Source organism: Diabrotica undecimpunctata, unplaced genomic scaffold (assembly GCF_040954645.1).
Source record: "Diabrotica undecimpunctata isolate CICGRU unplaced genomic scaffold, icDiaUnde3 ctg00000444.1, whole genome shotgun sequence".
In the NCBI taxonomy this organism is placed as follows: Eukaryota; Metazoa; Arthropoda; class Insecta; order Coleoptera; family Chrysomelidae; genus Diabrotica; species Diabrotica undecimpunctata.
Window position 1 is genome coordinate 159038 of NW_027311902.1, and position 22777 is coordinate 181814.

Genomic DNA, 22777 nt, shown 5'->3' on the forward strand with positions numbered 1-22777 from the left:
TTATTATTCGTGTTATCTCATGACACAACCCAATTTTAACCAGTGTTATTTACGTACAGTAAATTACAAAATGTAACCTATCTAATGAATTATTAAAACAAAAAATAAAAATTTCTGACATTCCTCCTTTTTCCCCTGTAACCTTCATATATAAGAGTGTTTTTATAACGTCAGTGTAAATTCATATTATAAATAAAGCAATTCCAGGGCCGTCTCAACCAAAAACTTGATAGAAACAGTAAGAAACGTAAATTATCGAATCCATTTACAATGGAAGAGATCAAACACATATTATATGACTCTGAAGACGATGTCAACGATGTAACAACGATGTCTTAGTAAGTGACGAGAAAAAAAAGGACTGGTACGGTCTCGATGACAAAGATGACTGGATGATATCGAGAGTTTTATACAAAGAGGTAACGTTTAAATTGTGACAGATAATATTTCAATTCAAGATGTAAATATTGAATCTCAAAAATATAGATCACCACAAAATACTAAAGCTTCCCCTACTTAGTCAAAAAATCCTTCAAACACTCTAACAGTAATTACTTCTGTAAGACACCAAGAACTACTATAGTTACCAGTAGAAGATATATTATATATTCAATCTTTTCCTAGGTTTTTTGGTCTTAATAATTTTTCCTCTCCACCTTTTAATGGGACATAGCGAAACCACATGCATCCTCTACGGTAGGTTTTTCGGTAATATTTTACAAGATAGAATTCAATATGTTCAAAAATTATCACACAAATTTTTTTTACTATTTAAAAACCCACCCTCTACACTTTCCGCCTTCAGATTGCCAATAAATTAATTTTCCTTCAATTTCTGGTATATTTTCTTACTTTTACAATAGATTCTATTCTGTTACTATTTTTTTGGCTCAAAAATTATCGGAATAACAATTTGACAGCGGTTACCTACATAGCCGATCACCGCTTCGATCAGGAGAGTCAGTTTACTTCAAGCACTAGCAAGCAGCGTTACGCACACGAATTAATACACCTCGTTCCAATGAATTGGTACACCTGAACGTAATCTCAAGGGGTGAACAGGCTGAGTTCAATTAAATTGATTGCTTGCAAGAAGCGTTACTACCTGACTTGACAATTGCTAGTGTGACCTTGCCGAAACGTCATCATGATAATGGTTCAATTGGAGTTAAACCCGGAAAACCACAGAAAGCACGTATCACATATAGCTCCCCCGAAAATTTAAGTGTAGCAATTTCAAATATATATATATATATATATATATATATATATATATATATATATATATATATATATATATATATATATATATATATATATATATATATATATATATATATATATATATATATATATTGTTATGATATGTAAAATCGAGAAAAATATTGGTTTGTTTAAAAATATTTCAAAATTCAATAACATTAAAATAATTCAGATAAGTAGGATAATATCCAACAAACATTTCGAAGAAGGAGAGTTATTAATTTCTTGAATTACCTGTACTAAACAAAATTGTAAGCTTTGCATAAATTATTTCTTTGTTATACTTGAGTGACCCGCATAATTTTAAGTGAAAACAAAAAGACAATTGAACGGGGTTTTCCAAAATACATTAATGCAGTGATTAGAGACAAATAGAAGAGGTTTTAGAAAGAGGTTTTTGTTAGTTTTTTAAGAATTATAGAAAATATTATTTGTAAATAAGTTTTAGGAAATTTTATAATTATAGGTAAAAATTTGTTTGTTATCGAAATGAAAAAATGGGGGAATTGTGACGAGTTTTGATTGGCGGAGATTGAAAAAGGTGGGATAAGTATGTAGGAAAAAGTTTAGCGAGATTGAGGAGAGAGAAAAGATAAGTTCAGTTGATTTTCCAAGTCTGTAAGACGAACAGTGATTTGTTCTCTGGTGGTTCCAAAGAAGTAGCAAGCAGTAGTGTTGAATGTTAGTGAGTTTTTGTGGAGTTAGTGTATCTGACAGAAGCTGAAGCAGCAAAATATTGTAAGTCATATTTTCCTACTTATATTCCAAGAGTCACTGTTCAGGCCAACGAGAGATTCAGTTTATCGTAAAGAGAAGATATTCCAAGAGTCATTTTTCACTCGGGCCAACGAGAGATTCAGTTTATCGAGAGGAGAAAGGCTATCATAATTTGAATGATTGTTGCTTTTGAAGGAGATCATTAAGGACGATATACTTGCAACAATCTGTTGTAAGATTGCTGATTACATGGGGAGCGGTTGAGAGGAGATAATACAGTCTACAAGGAACAAGGATTTGGACCACTCATCATCAGAGAGAGATATTTTTGTTTTCTGCAGTTTTTTTTTTCTTTGATTGATAACACAATTTTTACACGTAATTTAGAAAGGATATAAATATTTTGATTAAGAGAGTTAGAATAGTTTGGGATTTTGAGTTTTCAATTAATATTGTTTGTACCATAAATTTTGATTGTTCACGTACGGAGAACAAAATTTTGAGAATCCTTATATGAGATTTGTTTATTGAAAACTTTTGAGTGTGAATTATTTCATTATTTTTATTTCAATATATAGTGTTAGATCATATGTGTTTTTTATTATTCCGGTATTCTCTGGACCTTACCTTTCACATGTAATAGCATAGATATTGAAGCACGAATTTAACCCTGAGATAAAAGAATTAAAAATTGTGATAGAGTCATAATCATATCATTTAAATAATTTTAATTAATCAAAAAAATAAATTAGCTAATTATTGCTTGGCGCACCAAGACTTTAAATATCACAATAACTGGCTTCCAAAACGTGGGGCTTGAAAATATCGCAGCTTTACATTTGAAGGAAGGGAAAGAGATCTGGAATAAGTACAGGTGATCCAGAGATAAAAACATATAACATTGAGGGAATTTGAATTTGAAAGTATTTTGACAATTTTTCCAGGGAATATAAATTTGATTTATTGATTGATCGTAGTTAGTGGATATTTACTGCTATTGAATTATTTGATTTTATTTTCTTTACCAATCGTACATTTGATATTTATTTTGAATTATTTGAATTTTACTGATTGCATATTTGATATTTGTTGTGAAAATTTAATACATTTGGGGAGAAATATTGTCGTGTTCTGAAACATATAGAGTGTTGTAAAATTTCACATTTGGCGGGGACAAAAACATTAACGAAAAGAAACAACATATCGACCACAAGGAGTCAAAGCAAAATGCAAGAAAGGAAGGAGGATAACAGAGAAGAGGAAACAAATGTTGAAGAAGGATCGGATAATGAAGGAAATGTTACAATAGTTGAGGAGAAAAAAGAATTATCAGGAATAGAGAAAATATTACAACTAATGCAAATACAGACACAAACAATAGAGAAAAACCAAAATGAAACATCAAAGAAAATGGATAGAAATCAACAAGAAACATCACTAAAAATGGAAAAAAACCAAATTGAAACGAAACAAACAATGGAAGAAAACCAACGGGAAACAAGGCAAGCAATAGAACTAAATAACAGGAATATAGAGAAGCGTTTGGAAAACTATGAACAAGAAATTAAAGGATGTGTTGAGGGGATAAAGAAAGAACTGATACAACAGATAGAAGAAATAACCATAAAGAATGCAAAACAAGAGACAGAGATTAAAGATATCCAAAATACAATGAAGGAGATACAAAATTGCCAGAGAAAGGAACTAGAGATGCAGAGAGAAGAAATAGAAACTAAAATGAAAGATAGTAAGACTGTCCAGAAAAAGGAATAAGAACAGTTAGAAGAAAAATTTGAAATGGCGCTACAAGAAGACAGGAAGGAAATAGAAAGAAGATTAAAGCAAAATGAAAAACAAATGGCAGAAATTGAACTAAGAGGGGTAGAGAGAAAAGAAGTTATCATCCATGGAACAAGCGAGTCGAAAATACAATTTGGCGGGGATATTCGGAAAACACACCCAGTACCGTTTGTTAAAAATTTGAAAACCAAATTACAACATATTAGATATTTTGACGATTGCAAAGAAACAATTAGAAACCATTTGAAAGAAGGAGCAGCGTTATGGTATGAAAGCAAGGAAGATGAGTTTGAAAATTGGACAGATTTTGAAAATAAATTTCTCAACTATTTCTGGGGGAAAAATAAACAGAGAGAAATCAACCAAGAGCTACAGAATGGAAAATATCACGAAAAAATGGGAATATCTGAAGAAAGATATGCTTTGCAGATATATAACAATTCAAAATATCTAGAATACAAATATTCTACCGAACAGCTGGTAGAAATGATCAGCAGACATTTTGAGGAAACGTTGGAAGATCACGTGATTTTGAGAAACTATCAAGATATTGATAGTTTGTGCCAATTCCTTCAATTAAAAGAAGCGAAAAGAAAAGAAATGAGAAATAGAAGACAACATGACCAATATAATGGAGCGGAAAGAAGGTATTCATCAAATTATGACCAGAGAAACCGACATCCCAGATCAACAAACGAATGTAGGCCGAGAAATTACAATAATTACAATAGACAACAAAATTACGATAACCGGAATGATACACAAAATAGAACAAATGAAAATCACAACAGGAATAGAGATGCACAAAATCCTCCGAATAGGAATACGAACGAACAAAGGGACGATAGAAATAATCAGAGATTCCAACGACAAAACAGAAGAGAGATGAATCATGTGGCAATAGAAAAGGAGGAAGAAGAAGTATTCAATGAATCCAGACAGGATTTTCAATAAGGCATCCACTAAACAAAAGTAAAAAACTCTCCGGTATATTTTGTCACCCGAGAGAGTTTATACAGTTGGCGGGAAACGAAAAACAAAATTCTAATTCCAGTCTAATTTTTTTAGATGCATTTATAAAACATAAAGCGATTAAAATTCTGATTGATTCTGGATCGGAAATTTCGTTAATCAATAAAAAACTAGTAAAAGAATTAAATATGGACAGATTTGTGTATAAGATTCCGAGGGTTGTTTTAGTGGGTGCAAATAATAAAAAATTGACGACAGTAAACGAAGGTTTAGGAGTACGGATCAGAGTGGGAGACCAATTCTATATTATGCAATGTGTGGTGATCGAAGATCTAAATCATGATATGATAGCGGGAATTGATGAATTGAGTGAAAAACATATCACCATCAATTTTTCGGAAAATCAACTGGAAATCAGAGCAGAACCAGACAACATAGAAGAAGAAAAGGAAACAGATAGGAGAAAATTTTCTGAAAGGATAAATGGACAAGAAAAACATAAAGAAATCAATATGACGGTAGAGGATAAATCGAAAGCTCAAGAAAAAAATCAATCCGACGAGGAAAAGAGAATAAAAAAAAAAAAGAGTTCGAAAAGAAAGCAGGAAAAAAAGGAAGTTATAAGCAGAAAAATGGAAGGAGCCGAAACATGGTGCTCGGAATACCAGATAGAAATTAAAGATAAAGAAAAAATAGAAGAAAAAATAACGGAAGAGGACAGAGAAGAAATGGCAATTATGGACGAGAATCCAGAATTTTGTGAAGAAGTAATACGGACAGTGAACACATGTGAACAAACTGAGGATGAAAGAAAAATAATATGTGGAGAAAACATGGAGAAGGAAATAGAGAAGATTTTAGAAAATTATGGAGATCTCATTAATGAAGAAAGCCGAGTGGCTAAAAATTATGAACATTCTTTTAAAGTTAAAAACTTAGAAAATTTTAAATCGAAAACATATCCAATCCCGTATAAATACAGGCAAAGCGTCGGACAGGAAATTGAAAATATGATCAAAGACAAGGTGATCGAAAGATGTGACTCTCCATATATCAACCCGATAGTATGCGTAAAAAAATCAAATGGTGATTTGCGATTATGTTTAGATGCAAGAAACATTAATTCGCACACAATCGCGCAATACGAAGCGCCTTTGAACATAGAAGCCATTTTTGGACGAATCACAGGATCACACATTTTCTCCAAAATCGATTTGAAACACAGTTTTTGGTTAATACCTTTGGCAGAAAAGTGTCGAAATTATACCGCTTTTTCTATCGACGGAGTGGTGTACCGATTTAGGGTAGTACCATTTGGACTACAAAGTGCATGCGCTGCTTTGGTTCGCGCATTACACACAATTTTAAATAGGCATGGAGAATTTGTTGTACATTACATAGATGATTTATTAATTTTCTCACCGGATATAACAAGCCATCTACGACATATTCATACTGTTCTCGAAGAACTTGATCAAGCCGGATTAAAATTAAATATTCAAAAGTGTCAGTTTTTCCAAAAAGAGGTATTGTATTTAGGATTCAAATTAGACACAAAAGGGATTTGTCTTGCAGAAGATAGAATTGAAGTCATAAACAACTACCCTAGGCCAACCAATTTAAAAACTTTGCGGGGATTTTTAGGAATGGTAAACTATTTCAAAAAGCTGATACCAGACCTCAGTACAAAAGAAATACCGCTAATAGCATTACTTAAGAAAAATGTCAGATGGAAATGGGGAACGGAACAAGAAATCGCTTTCAAAAATTTAAAAGGAGCGTTTTCCACAGCTGTAAGAGTGCACCACCCAAGATATGAGCAACCTTTCATTCTCAGGACCGATGCTTCCATAAAAAAATTTGCAGGGGTGTTATCACAGATACAAGACGATATAGAGGTGCCAATATGTTTTGTTTCCCGTGTAACCAAAACGTATGAGCGAAAATACAGCGTTACTGAATTAGAGTTTGCCAGTGTGTTATTTTGTGTAAACAAATTACGTTTTTACCTACTTGGGGCAAGATTCACTATTGAAACGGACCACGCAGCGTTGATACACATAATGAAAAATAGGTTGGTAAATAATAGAATTCATAGGGGCATTCTTTTACTCCAAGAATATGATTTTGAATTTAAATATATCAAAGGAACGGACAATATTCTGGCTGATGCGTTGACGAGAGATGAACAATTCCGCAAAGAGGATCACAAAACTCTCCACGTAGGAATGAACATAATGAGAGAAGAAGCAGGCTTATTTTCTTTGGCCAAAATCAGGGAAAATCAGGAAGAATTGAATGAAAGAGAAAAGCAAAGGGCTGAACAAGAAAATAACCTATATTTTAAGAGGGTCGATGGTAAAGAACTCTATGTAATCACGGAGCAAATGGCAAAAGAAGTTTTTTTAAAGTTACACTGTGACAACGGACATATTGGAAGTAGAAAGGTGTGGCTTATGTTCAGGGAGAACTACATTTGTCGACAGGACTATACAATAGCCAAAGAGGTGACTCGAAATTGTGTGACATGCCAAAAGTGTAAAAGTAGGAACTTTAAAAATGAAAACGTCACAAAAAACGTCGTAGCTCGGAAGAAACTGGATATTGTTGCTATTGATATGTTGAGCGATTTGATACCAACAACTCAAAGGAATAAACACATATTAGTTATGGTGGATCTTTTCTCAAAATATGTTAAATTGTACGCATGCAGAACCACAAAAGGAATTGAAATACTTAGGAAGATAGACAATTTTATAGAAACGGTGGGAAGACCAGACAATATTTTATTGGACAATGCGACATATTTTAGGAACGAACATTTTAAAAGGGAATTAAGAGAGAGGGGCATCGATACAAAATTTATAAGCATCCGTCATCCACAGAGCAACCCATCGGAGCGTTTTATACAAGAAGTCACAAAATTTCTACGAATACAACATCATCGACATTGGGACAGAAAAGTGTTTGAGATCGAGACCTATTTGAATTGTGCTCCAAATACGGTTACCAAAGAGACGCCTTTATATATAATGAAAGGAACAATGCCTACAAGACCGTGGGAAGACACCGCCCCCAGACAATACGAAGAAGTGATCGAGTTGGTTCAAAGAAGATTGAGACGAAGTGGAGAGAAATATCTCCAAAGACAAGAAAGAACCCGAAGAAGAAGGCCGATCAAATTCCAGAAAGGAGATAAAGTCTTAGTGAAGGCACTGAGGGTGTCGAATTTACAAAATGGTATTTGTGCTAAATTGATGCCGATATTTGAAGGTCCATATAGGGTCAATACGGAAAATGGGGTAAATAGTTATGAATTAGCGCACATAGAGACAGGAAATATACGGGGTATTTTTAACATTCACGACATCTATCAATATCATGAATAGATTTTAATAACATAGTGAAATAATTTGATCCTAGAAAACTTTTGTCATTTTTAAAATTTAACAAAGAGTTTTCGGCAGATCAAATGGCGGGGATTTGTTATGATATGTAAAATCGAGAAAAATATTGGTTTGTTTAAAAATATTTCAAAATTCAATAACATTAAAATAATTCAGATAAGTAGGATAATATCCAACAAACATTTCGAAGAAGGAGAGTTATTAATTTCTTGAATTACCTGTACTAAACAAAATTGTAAGCTTTGCATAAATTATTTCTTTGTTATACTTGAGTGACCCGCATAATTTTAAGTGAAAACAAAAAGACAATTGAACGGGGTTTTCCAAAATACATTAATGCAGTGATTAGAGACAAATAGAAGAGATTTTAGAAAGAGGTTTTTGTTAGTTTTTTAAGAATTATAGAAAATATTATTTGTAAATAAGTTTTAGGAAATTTTATAATTATAGGTAAAAATTTGTTTGTTATCGAAATGAAAAAATGGGGGAATTGTGACGAGTTTTGATTGGCGGAGATTGAAAAAGGTGGGATAAGTATGTAGGAAAAAGTTTAGCGAGATTGAGGAGAGAGAAAAGATAAGTTCAGTTGATTTTCCAAGTCTGTAAGACGAACAGTGATTTGTTCTCTGGTGGTTCCAAAGAAGTAGCAAGCAGTATTGTTGAATGTTAGTGAGTTTTTGTGGAGTTAGTGTATCTGACAGAAGCTGAAGCAGCAAAATATTGTAAGTCATATTTTCCTACTTATATTCCAAGAGTCACTGTTCAGGCCAACGAGAGATTCAGTTTATCGTAAAGAGAAGATATTCCAAGAGTCATTTTTCACTCGGGCCAACGAGAGATTCAGTTTATCGAGAGGAGAAAGGCTATCATAATTTGAATGATTGTTGCTTTTGAAGGAGATCATTAAGGACGATATACTTGCAACAATCTGTTGTAAGATTGCTGATTACATGGGGAGCGGTTGAGAGGAGATAATACAGTCTACAAGGAACAAGGATTTGGACCACTCATCATCAGAGAGAGATATTTTTGTTTTCTGCAGTTTTTTTTTTCTTTGATTGATAACACAATTTTTACACGTAATTTAGAAAGGATATAAATATTTTGATTAAGAGAGTTAGAATAGTTTGGGATTTTGAGTTTTCAATTAATATTGTTTGTACCATAAATTTTGATTGTTCACGTACGGAGAACAAAATTTTGAGAATCCTTATATGAGATTTGTTTATTGAAAACTTTTGAGTGTGAATTATTTCATTATTTTTATTTCAATATATAGTGTTAGATCATATGTGTTTTTTATTATTCCGGTATTCTCTGGACCTTACCTTTCACATGTAATAGCATAGATATTGAAGCACGAATTTAACCCTGAGATAAAAGAATTAAAAATTGTGATAGAGTCATAATCATATCATTTAAATAATTTTAATTAATCAAAAAAATAAATTAGCTAATTATTGCTTGGCGCACCAAGACTTTAAATATCACAATAACATATATATATATATATATACATATATATATATATAAATTCAAAATTATATATATATATATATATATATATATATATATATATATATATATATATATAAAATTTTGAATTTTGTTCCATACTTTCATCTATCAATCTATCAATCACGATTGATATTGTCTTTTAAAAGAGATTTTAGCTTCAGCTGTATTTATAATAAATAATGTACCGATCTTAAAACCTTACTTAAGAAAACGATAAAGTTGAGAAATACAAATTCTACCTGTTAAATTTGACATTATTGCAAATCACTTTATTTTCCTAACTTTAATTTTCCGTATTCAAAAACAGACATCCATATCTATTATTCTGATATTGCTCTTAATGGAAAACTCAAATTCTGTATCTCGGGAAATTGCATTAATTATTTAAGGAAACGTCAGAAATTGAATAACCAACCTATCTACCCTTATTATTGCACTGAAATTGATTCTGACAAGAATTTCACTCAAAAACAATTACTTTATGGAAATCTAAAATGCTCTTTAACTTCTTTGTAACCTCAGAAATATAAATATAAAGAGAAAGATTATTATCTCTTAAATTATATTTTAAATAGACGGCTTTGTCTTGAATCTACTACGGTTGATCAATTAAAATAACGTTAGAAGCTGTAGGATTTTTGTTTAAAAAAATTCAACTACATCTTCATTAATTATGGCATAATTATAATTGTTTTAATATTTTTTTATACTTTTGGTTATTTACAAACCATTCCTTAAAAGTAATCTCGACTTCATTACTAATTCTATTCTAATCTACTAGACGCTTTTCCAGTGTTCTTTTAGTGCTATAAGTATATAGTAATAATGATTATTCGTGACTAAGATGGATATTCTAATACTTCCCACTTCGTAGGTCCAATTAAATCTTGAACTGTGGAAAAAAATTAGGTCAAATATTATTATACAAAATAAATGCATTACTGGTAATTTTTTCGAGACGTTTATTCGTAGTTCAACTTAAATTAAATCGGATTCTTGAAAATCTAAAAAAATATACCTTGGCAATAAAAATTACGGCTAGCATTTGTGGAATCACTAACAGGAGAATTTTACTGTTATCATTGTATGTATTTATCTTTTTGAAGACAAACCATATGCTATGATCTTTTTCTGACAGGAATTAGACAGAATTTAAAGTTACTACTACTACTACTATCAGTTCACAGCGTTCTCCGACGTATTCCGACTCCTAACCGCCATTCTTCTCTATTTAACCATAGGCCTAAAGAGATTTCTCTTTCCTCTAGTTCTTTTTCAATTCCCTCTCTCCAGCTTCTTCTCGGCCTTCCTCTTTTTCTTATTCATTGTGATGTCCACGACAAAATCTGTTTCGGAATCCTGTCATCTGGCATTCTCTGTACATGTCCGTACCATATTAACTGTTTTGTTTTTATGTCGTCAACTATTGTATGCTTGACTTCCATCATTTCTCGTATTCTCTCATTTGGTATCTGATCTCTTCTTGATTTGCCTGCTGCTCTTCCCCAGAAGTCTATATCTGTTGCTAGTAACAGTTTCTCTGTTCTTTGTTTCATTGGCCAAACTTCACTGCCATATGTGATTACACTTTTAAGTAAGTATGGTGTTTATATGAGTTGTTTGTTCGCTTTAGATATTAATTGGTCCCACATAATGCATGGCGTTTATACCCTGCATGTTTCTGTCTTTTATAGCAGCATTGAGGGTTCCATCTTGAGTTATCTTCATACCCAGGTACTTGTATTCATCACAGTGTCTAATTTCTACCCCATCGTCTAATATAATGGACGGCTTTGTCCCTCCAAAACACATGGTTTCAGTTTTCTTAATATTAAGTTCGAGACCCCATTTGTTATATTCTTTAGAAGATAACTCTTCTTTAGAAGTTAAAGTTGATCATATAATCGAATGATCTATCTTAAAATAAAATCGTCCCAGGAATGCAACTCACCAATATTGGCCATTTTATTTTTAAAGTTGTTTACTTTAAAATACATAATATATCTGAGATGTCAATATGAATATGTTAGATAAAATTAAATTATTAGAAGAATTTTTCACCAAGTAACAACTAACAAAATTTTTTTAATTCATTAATTATATAATATTTGTAAATATAATTTTAATATAATTGAAAGTTATAATAAAATAAAATAGCGATAATTGCTGATATTACTCTTGCTCCAAAATAGCAATAAATACAAAAAAGAGGTGGCCTTTTCTTATTCAATGTTTTTCAACATTTTTTTTTACTTAGGAACATCATTCTTTGTCTAAAAGATCTTTATAAAATAATAAAACAGCTTACCAAATTTCATTTAAATCAGATTTAAAGAAAATTTACAACCATACCATTTTACTCCAGAGTAGAACTTGCTACCGACGAATGGAATTTGCACAATTTTTTATACTCCAGTCGTCAGATACGAAAATGCTACTGGACCTCTAAAAATTATACGAACAAGCTGCATATTGCCAACAATATTAATTTTGGGACCCCACAAAAGATGCTAAAAAGATTACTACTTTTACCCCGGGCTTCCTCCTAAAACGCACGCGCAGGGGGGTAAAAACGCAAAAAAAAAATCAAGATTTACCAAGAATCTGTACACCGCAAAATAAATATGTCAAATAAAAAATGTTGCTGAGATAATTTTAAACCAAAATATTTTAAACCAAATTATTTTTTGCATGTCAGTTACGCGCGCGAAATCAATGTTTAATACAGGGTGAGTCATGAGGAACTTTACATACTTCTACCATATGTAGAGTCCCTCAGGGAGCATATCATGTGGTCACTAAAAAATGTCAACTCCTCTTCTTTATTAATTATCAGGGTGATTTGTGTAATTGAAGATTTATTTCATTTTACTGTAGTGTTTATACGGCTCATTTGATTTTTTTAATTTTTGCATGATACAGTACACTACTATCAAGCATTCGACTGGTATTAGCTAAACTAAAAAATTCCAGGACTGGCTTTGGAAAAATTAATTTAGGGATTCGTATTAAATATTACATCCTGTATAAATTTTTTTTAAAATGCAATAAGTGATTTTCAAACTACATAAATAGCCAATGAAAACGACATATACGACAATGTTGTCGCACTTTTATTAATTTTTTAGTGAACGATCAAATCTTACCAAAAATAGAACAACCATAATGAAGTATCAAATTATAAGGTAATTAATTTAAACAAATGTTATAAATTTCAAACATTTTAATTGAAATGATAAACTGAGTCACTGCACAACAAAAAACAGTAAGTACTAACAATAACGAAGAACAATTAAAAAAAAACTAAAAATGTGTACATAGTTATGATAAACCCATAAATTAGAACTGGAAAAGATACAATAATGGTAACAAAATAAAAATAATTCAAAATAGATTTTCGAAATGGAACCCTGCAGCCTGTACACATTTTTGTTGCCGAATTGTTAATTGACGTATTGAATTACGGATACTCTGGAGATCGTTTCTAATAGTATTACGACAATGTATAATTCTATCAATTAATTGTTGTCGGTTATTAATATTCACTGCGTAAACTAGTTGCTTCAATCGTCCCCAAATATGGTAATCAACGGGATTGAAATCAGGAGATCTTGAAGGCCACGAAATAGGACCAGCACGTCCTATCCACCTATTGCCATAAACATTATTGAGATGTTGTCTCACTGCCAGTAAAAAATGTGGGGGTGCCCCATCATGCTGAAAATACATCCCTCGGATACCAACGTTCGCGTTGGCAAGCAAATTCGGCAAAATATTTTGTAGAAAGTTCAAATAGACCTGCACTGTTAAAGGACTATCAAAAAAGTGAGGACCTACTAATTGGTTATTTATGACACCAATGTGAATTTCGTGAATTATTTATCCCGTCTCTGGTAAATTGGGCTTCATATGTAAATAGTGTCCTGTATAGCGTTGGTCGATTATTGTTAATCCATCTACAAAATTCCAACCTATCGATCTCATCTCCAGCATGTAGTCGCTGAACCATTTGAATGTGATATGGGTATAGATTATTTTTTTGTAAGACTCTACTTACTTTTGATTGAGTAACATTGAGTTCTCGACTTACTTGTCTAGTGCTTATTGTAGGGTTCATAGTAACGGCGTCCATAATGTCATCTTCCTGCGCTTCATCTACATCGCTCTGTTGTTCCACTAGGACAAGTGCCATTTTCTCGCAAATAATTAAAAACTGCCACGTACCATTCCCATTACAGAATCCATAAACAAATATTATGTCTGCATATTCTGTGGTCGAAAACTGATGTGGCATTTTGAACGAAAGTAACAAAAGCTCTACCAAAACTAACACAATGTACTTAACGTAGATATGACAGAAGAAATATGTATTTTTGTACACATAAATAACAATTGATAATGACAATAATGACAATGGGTATAAAATATCAAGAAACGTCAAACGGTCAACGCTAACCTTCCTTTTAAACTTTTTTAGATTTATTTTTATTTAGTACAGTTGATGCAATGTATTATTATTTAACATTAAATTTTAATGATTTACAATCAACAAAAACTAACACATACAAGAGGTTTGACTTTTTAATCAATTTAATTTATTATTTATCGAAAATAATTCTCCAATACGATCTATGAGTAAAAATTTAAAATTGAAAAACAATTGATTCTATCGTAGAGATAATACAAAGTGACAGTAAAGATCTTAATTTTCTACGTATTAGATTATGTTGTAGGAACTCATTTTAATTAAAATGTTTGAAATTTATAACATTTGATTAAATTAATACCTTATAATTTGATACTTCATTATGGTTGTTCTATTTTTGGTAAGATTTGATCGTTCACTATAAATTTAATAAAAGTGCGACAACATTGTCGCATATGTCGTTTTCATTGGCTATTTATGTAGTTTGAAAATCACTTATTGCATTTTAAAAAATATATATACAGGGTGTAATATTTAATACGAATCCCTAAATTAATTTTTCCAAAGCCAGTCCTGGAATTTTTTAGTTTAGCTAATACCAGTCGAATGCTTGATAGTTGTGTACTGTATCATGCAAAAATTAAAAAAATCAAATGAGCCGTATAAACACTACAGTAAAATGAAATAAATGGTCAATTACACAAATCACCCTGTTAATTAATAAATAAGAGGAGTTGACATTTTTCAGTGGCCACATGATATGCTCCCTGAGGGACTCTACATATGGTAGAAGTATGTAAAGTTCCTCATGACTCACCCTGTATATTTTATATCAGCTCTCCGGTAAAAATGCGATATCTTTTGACCTATTGACAAACGTCAAGATGCATTTTAAAGGTAAATAGTTCAGCTTTTGTATGCAGTTTTTGTATTTTACCGCAAATAAACAAAGATTTTATACAGGTGCTAAATAAATTAACGTGGAGCAATTTTTGCCATTTGTTATGATTCTTACGAGATCAATACAATATATCTCTTTCAATGACTGGATACTATGAAGTTTAGGTTACTAGAGCCTAATTAAATCCTATAGCGTGAAATTTTAGTTTTTAGTTTTGGCAACAAATGTAAGGCATTTAAAATATGCTTAAAAAACGGTGGATTTAAACTTTCACACAATAAACGATCTAAAACATTGAATTTTTTTTAATTAAGTTAGTACGTTTTTTAGAAGAACAAAACTCTTGCAATAAACTACACTCAAAATAATCTTCTTAAATGCATTTCCCGTGACGTGTGATTGTTTGTAATGTAAAACATTAAATTCTGCGTTTTTTATTCATATTTTAAATGACTCATTTTGTTACCGCAACTCAAAATTAAATTTTTATATCATAGGTTTTAAATATTGATCTTTAAAAATGTAAATTTTACTATAACAAAAAACATAAAAGAATTAAGAAAATAGAAATAGAACAAAAAACAAAAAAATAAATCCAAAAAAAAGAACAAAAAAAGCAAAAAACAAAAAAAAAATCAAAACAGCAACAAAACAAAACAAAACAAAAAAAAACAAGAAAATAATAAAAGAATAAAAAAAAACAAAATAAAAATATATCAAAACAAAATGTATGTACCTATCCATAAAAATATTAGCTATATGTAGTACTAACATTTGACTATGAATCTGCAATCAATAATAATTGAAATTCAGTCGATTTTAACAATAAACACAAACAAGTCTGGCTAATTGGCTCTGTCAAAGCCATTTTTCAGAAAACAAAAATAGTCAATGAATGTGATCAATTTTATTGATCTCACGAGAATCGTAAAAAATGACAAGAATCGCGCCACGGTAATTTATTTAACGCCTTTATAAAAACTGAATTTATTCTCGGCAAAATACAAAAACTGCATACAAAATCTGCACCATCTGCCTTTAAAACGCATCTTTATTTTCGTCGATAGGACATTTAGATCAAAAGATATTGAATTTTTACCGTCCCGCTGATACAAATTTTATTGAACATTGATTTCGCGCGCCTAACTGACTTGCAAAATTGACGGTCACTTCAAGAGTTGGTTCTAAGAGAACGGTTTATCTTAAATGCACAAAAAATGCTTTTTTGCTACTACACGTTTTATCTAAAATATTTTTTTCTACAGTGTACAGACTCTTGTTAAATTGATTTTTTGTGTTTTTACCCCTCGTTTAGGAGAAAGCCCGGGGGTAAAAGTGGTGAAGTTTTTTGCATCTTTTTGGTGTCCAAAATTAATATTCTCTGCAAAAAAATTCAGCTTGTTCGTATGCTTTTTAGGGGTCACCTCTCTGACGACTGGACTATTATGGATAGGACAAATGCAAATATCAATTTCTCTAGCATTATTATTTTTACTTATCACGCCAATTTGACACATAGAGGCGTTTATAACTGAAGAAATTGTCACATTTGGGATAACGAAAATTCACATGCCGCCAGAGAAGCACACTTTCAACAAAAACCAAGAATAAACGTTTGGTGTGGAATTTTTAGAGATATCTAATTTAATAAGCCTCTTTGAATTACCTGCAAATTTCAACGGCAATACGTATTTCTTCAAAAATATCCATTTTGATGAATATGTAACAGCTACCGTTGCACCAAAAAAGAGATATGTGGTTTATGCAAGATAACGCTTTACCCCATTTTTCCTTGGTGGTGCGAAATTATTTGAACAATTAGTTTTCTCGTAAGGCGAGAAACTGAGTTTTCATGGCCGGCTCGGACTCAAGATTTTAATTCCTTAGATTTTTATTTTTGGGGACATATGAAGACTTTTGTGTATGTTCAAGGAATTAATACCCGACAAGAATCTATTATGGCAAAAAGAGAGAATGTAGCAAACTATATTAAAAATCAACCGAGCATACTTCTGAAGTTTAGGAGAAATTTTCAAATACAATTCAAACTCAATTCATAATTTTGTATTATACAGTGAACGGCTAAATTATGGAATATTATCATTATTTCGAGAACCGTCGAGTTTTGAGGGAAATTTCGAAACAGGTCGATTTTTGTTATAAAATACCCATAACGTACATGGAGTAGGGATGGTGTCACGGGTGTATGTAGTGACGTAATCGTTAATTTTTTTAAATAGAAATCGGTATAATGCGACACTTCATTTAAACGAGCATTTTATTCTCTATTGAACGACATTACATTTTTAACTAAAATATTTTTTAAGGGTACAAAAACAATTTAAAGTAACCAAATTATGCATAATAATTATTTTAAGTTAAATGTTTCGTTATGTTATGTTATTTATGCGAAATCCCATCCACCGGTTTCTTGACAATATGCGAATCTACTGACACATTCATCAAGTACATTGCGGATGACTTCTGAAGTAATTAGACTCATTTCATGCTTAATTCTATCTTTCAAGTTCTGTAAGTTTTGGGGTCTATTGGCATAAACTTTCGAGTTTATGTAACCCCACAGAAAAAAGCCTAGAGGTGTTAGATCTGGCGACCTTGCTGGCCACTCTATAAAACCTCGTTTTCCGATCCACCTCCTGGGAAAGCAATGATTTGAAAATTGACGCACTTCAAGTGCGTAATTGGAAGGGGCTCCATCTTGTTGAAACCAGATATTTTCACTAGGTAAATTTGGAGTACTGGCATTTGGACACATGTTAGCGAGGACAGGTATAAGTCGATTTCTTATAAAAGTTAAATAACGTTCTTCTGTTAGATTTTCTTTAAAGAAAAAAGAGCCAATGATTCTGTCATTAATGATCCCTGCCCATACATTTACTTTCTGAGGATATTGCGTGTGTGACTCAGTCATTCAATGTGGGTTTTCTTGACTCCAATATCTGCAATTTTGACGATTTACGGTACCATGTATAAAAAATGTGGCTTCATCGGAAAAAAGAATTTGATTGATGAAATGTGGATTGCGGATACATAAATCCCGCATGTAGTTGAATTTTGTAGGGATGGTATTTCTCTTTTTTTAAAATACGTAATAATAGTTCAATACTTAATACATTCCTTAAATTTTATCATATGCCTTATGTATCTAAGGCCTATTAACTTAAATATCTCAAAACTAGTAAAATTGCACTTGAATCCCATTTATTATAAGCCCCTCAACTAGCAATAGCACTAGTAGAGTTAAATTGTTTTGTAATTAGCTATTGTTGCAATACAAAAACAAAATATTACATAATAACAGGTTTAAACTAGATTTATATTATACAGCTACGTTGAATCTTTAAACATCTAAAAGGAAATTTGCATATATGAGATTATCTCCATTAACGGTATTGACATCAGTTATTTAGATCGGCCTTACATGTTACAGCACACGTTAGTTTCCGAATGATCGATATATCCATTATAATATATAGGAAATTCAGCCACTTTAGAAGGGTGCCACCACCCTAATTGACAGTGTTGATATTCTAAAATGTAAAGAATGATCGGTATTGTTAATGTAGCGGTTATTGATGTATCCTCTCATTTACTATCTAACGTTAGTTTTATATTGTGTCATTTACTATTTGGTGTACGTCTTTTAAAAAATTGCTACTAATATTATTACTTATAACTTAGTTGTTTTTTCGGCCTGATAACTTTCTTCAAATAATAATATTCTACAATATTGACAAAATATTTTACAGTGCGTCCATAAAGTAACGCATAAATTCATTAATAGCTAAATAAAGAAAATGCTTAGAAATTACCAGAACAGGTTAATTTTTGGTTTTAATTTAATATGTTTTCAAATTATAATCTAATATACCGGGTGAAATACCTTCGTTTGATGTCACCATTTTTTTAAACCACAATTTTTTTTCAATTTATGGATTTCATTTGCTGAGCTAACTCCAAAAATGCATAACACGTTGCGTCAAATTGGTACAGGGTGGTAAAAATTCAAAAACTTTTCTATTTTTTCAAATTATATTCCAATATACAGGGTGACCTACACACCTTCGTATGATGATGTCATCACCATTTGTTTTTCAAATGTTAAATGAAATTTTATATTAATATACAAATACTTTAATAGACTGTTAAAAACACCTTGCATTATTTGAAACATTTTATCTAAAATATTTTTAATGTTTTACAGTAGTTTTTAATCGTTTTTTTTTCATTTGACGTTAAAAACTGTCAGACATTGAAAGCAGGGTTGTCCAACTGGCGGCCCGCGAGGCTATTTGTTGTGACCCACGTAAGATTTTCAAAAGCATATATTTTCTTTAAATGTGGCCACTGTGAAAAAAGATTTTTTAATTTATTTTATATTTTATGGTTTAGCAGTGTTTTTACATCACAAGTACTGTACCTCGTGCCGCTTCGCGGACGTGTAACGAACACAATCGTCCTCCACCACTATGAGAACTGCACTGATTACTGCGCATCACAGTTCACGCAGGCCACACCTCCCACTGCTTACCATCCATCGCCAGCCGCCATCGTGCCAGTGTGCTACTGACACGTAGGCTAGTCGGCTAATCTAGTACGTTGCTAGTGAACAGTGAACTTGATTAATTCTTTGTCTTGATTCCTCTTATACAATAATGAGTGTAAAACCAGTCAAACGGAAAATTGATAGTGAGAACAGAATTTACAAAGAAAGTTGGGAGAGTAATTACTTGATTGCTAACAATAATGGAAAGTTGCAGTGCTTAGTGTGCATGAATGTCGTTTCAGTGCCTAAAGAATATAATGTGAGAAGACATTACACAACAGTGCATGAAAATAAGTATGCTAAGTACACAAATGAAAGTCGGCATGCCCTAGTTGTAGATTTAAAGAAAAAGCTTAAACAGCAAACTGGTACGTTCAGTAAAATATTACACTCTCAAACGCATTCTTTGCATGCATCTTATGCCGTGTCGCTTGAGCTTTAATAGACAAAAAAACCTTTCACTGATGGCAATTTGATAAAAAAATGTGCTGTTGAAATGGCCAAAGCTTTCGGTGATTCTAAAATGGCGGAGAAATTTGAATCAGTGCCACTTTCACATCAAACCATACAAAGAAGGATTGTTGCTATGGGTGAGCAAGTAGAAAACTCTATGCTTAGTCTGGTTAAAAAAAGTTCATATTTCTCACTTTGTTTTTAATGAAAGCACTGATCAAACCGATGTTAGTCAGCTGTTAATATTTGTGCGCACTACTTTTGATGATCTTACCAGTAAAGAGGAATTACTTGATATTTGTCCTCTTTATGGAACAACAAAAGGAAAAGACATTTATGAGGCTGTGAAGAAAACAGTTGACAGAATTGAAGACTTTGATAAATGTTCAGCCATAGCAACAGACGGGGGCCCATCAATGACAGGTGAAAAAATTGAATTAGTGGGTCTGCTTCGAGAGAATGGTGTCACTTGCTCAACAATTCATTGTGTTATACATCAGGGAGCTTTATGTGGAAAATCAGTCAAGGAAGATCAAGTTTTCCAAACCGTGATTAAGATTATAAATATGATTAGAGGTGGAAATCGATTTCTTTTACACAGGCAACTTAAGCAGTTTTTAGTGGAAACAGAGGTTGAGTATAGAGACTTGCTAATGTACAACCATGTAAGGTGGCTGAGTGCAGAAAAGTGCATGGAACGATTTTTTGCCATAAGAAAGGAAATCCCTGCATTCCTCAACAAATACGTTTCATCTGACACAACTGAACTGGAAGAGAAGTTTAAGGATCCAGAATTCTTAAGACAGTTAGCTTTTATAACAGATCTGACTAATCATCTTAACATGTTAAACTTGAGTCTTCAAGGAAGAAACCAGACGGTTTCAGATTTGATCGGAATGATAAACGGATTCCGGAATAAGCTGAACGTGTTTAAACGTGCTTTGGAAAAGAACAACCTGACACACTTCCTTAGCTGTCTGCAAATAGCAGAATAATTCAACTATGAGGAAAATATTAAGTTTTCATCCTGCATTTCACAAATTGAACAAGTTATTGATGAATTCCATACAAGATTTGAAGAAATTGAAAGTCTTAAAAGCAGTGTACTACTTTATAATAACCCTCTTGGAGCAACCATTGATGATTAACCACCCAACTTACAGCTTGAGTTATGTGATCTTCAAGCAGACATGTTCCTAATCACCAGACAAAAAAAGGGACCTGAATTTTTCAAATTACTGTCAAAGGAGAAATTCCCAAACCTGCGAGATTTTGGACTGAAAATTACGTCAATGTTCGGAAGCATATATACATGTGAAAGTGCCTTTTCCTCCATGAAATACATAAAAAATAAAAACAGAAGCAACCTTACCGATTCTTCCTTACGTCATCTTATGAGAGTGTCTACAACTGAACTGGAGATGGACATTTCTTCATTGGTAGATGAAGCCGATCGACCACAGCCTCACACTAATTGGATACATCTTTTTCGTTGCTTTTGCAATGTTTGTCTTGATTATTGAAAAGTGTTATTAATAAATTTTCCGCTTATAAAAAAATGTAGTTGTTGAGCAATAAAAGAAATAATACTCTTCTTTGTTTTAATTATTTTTATACCTCACTTTATTTTGTTATTACTTGTAACAAAATTATTATATGGCCCGCGACAACATCAAAGGTTTAAGTTTTGGCCCCTGAGGCATTGCAAGTTGGACACCCCTGTATTAAAGTATAAATCTGTATTGTTAACGCTTTACAGAAAGTACGTTTACATGAACACTATTCTAGCAATTTATCATTTGCAAAAATGCCTTTAACCGAAAGGCATTTTTGAAAATATATTAATGATAATTTTGCCCTGTTAAGAATAGAAGTCGTATCTGTATGTATAGCCAAATAATCTACCTATATGTTAAGAAGGAAAGTCCTATCTGCTGTTTAAAAATAAGTTTCATTCTTATGGGGTACCCCAATGGTTATTCTCAAGTTAAAGTTGATTTTATGTAATCGAATGAACTTAACAATAAAGTCGTCCCAGGAACGCAGCTCAACAATATTGGAAATATAATGTTAAAGTAGTCTTCTTTAAAATGTACAATATGTCTCAATTGTGGGTATAAATGAGTCAGATAAAATTAAATTATTATCAGAATTTTTTAACAAGTAAGAAAAAACAAAATTTGTTTAATTTATTGTTTGTATTTGGAGGCGATTTCCGGGGTGAAAATCAAAACGTCAAAAATAAACTTATTTTAAACTTTTATTGTGGCTTATTCCCAACGAAGATAGTAATTAAGATGCAACAAAAAAATAGCTTCACAACAATATCTTTACAGATAAAATGTTTTAAAGTATAAATAGATACCTTTTTAATGGTAACTGATAATTTGCAAAAATCTCGCACCTACTAATAAACTAAATGTTTCATAAATGTTTTTGAATATTACATTCAAATTTTATGGCTAACCACAATTCGCTTTAAAATTAATGTATTTATTTTTATTATAATATTTTTTGTCTGTACATACCAAATCTATCGACACGTCTCATCCGTATGCTATTAGCATTCATCCATATAACCTGGACAAATGCGCCGCATCTTTTTTACCCTCTACTGTAATTGAAAACGACACTGAAATATGTTTGAAAAATATCTGATGTGACATTCAAATCACGATTTTGGATGCTAAAGAAAGAAAGATGGATATGGTCGGGATGTTCTATATGATTTAAAGCGTTTAGTTCGTTAGGTT

General features: G+C 31.8%; 1 protein-coding gene across 1 annotated transcript; it reads left to right on the top strand.

Moving 5' to 3' along the window:
* Positions 1–270: 270 nt before the first annotated feature.
* On the top strand, positions 271–21019 carry LOC140431218 (general transcription factor II-I repeat domain-containing protein 2A-like). The gene is made up of 2 exons (XM_072519148.1): positions 271–338; positions 20236–21019. The coding sequence occupies exons 1-2, from the start codon at positions 271–273 to the stop codon at positions 21017–21019; spliced, it is 852 nt and encodes a 283-aa protein (XP_072375249.1).
* Positions 21020–22777: the final 1758 nt, after the last annotated feature.

Bases quoted from the DNA above. Each gene is read 5' to 3' on its own strand.
- LOC140431218 (XM_072519148.1), top strand. From the start codon at position 271: ATGGAAGAGATCAAACACATATTATATGACTCTGAAGACGATGTCAAC. The intron at 339-20,235 runs GTAAGTGACGAG...TTTTAATGAAAG, and splicing joins GATGTAACAACGATGTCTTA to CACTGATCAAACCGATGTTA.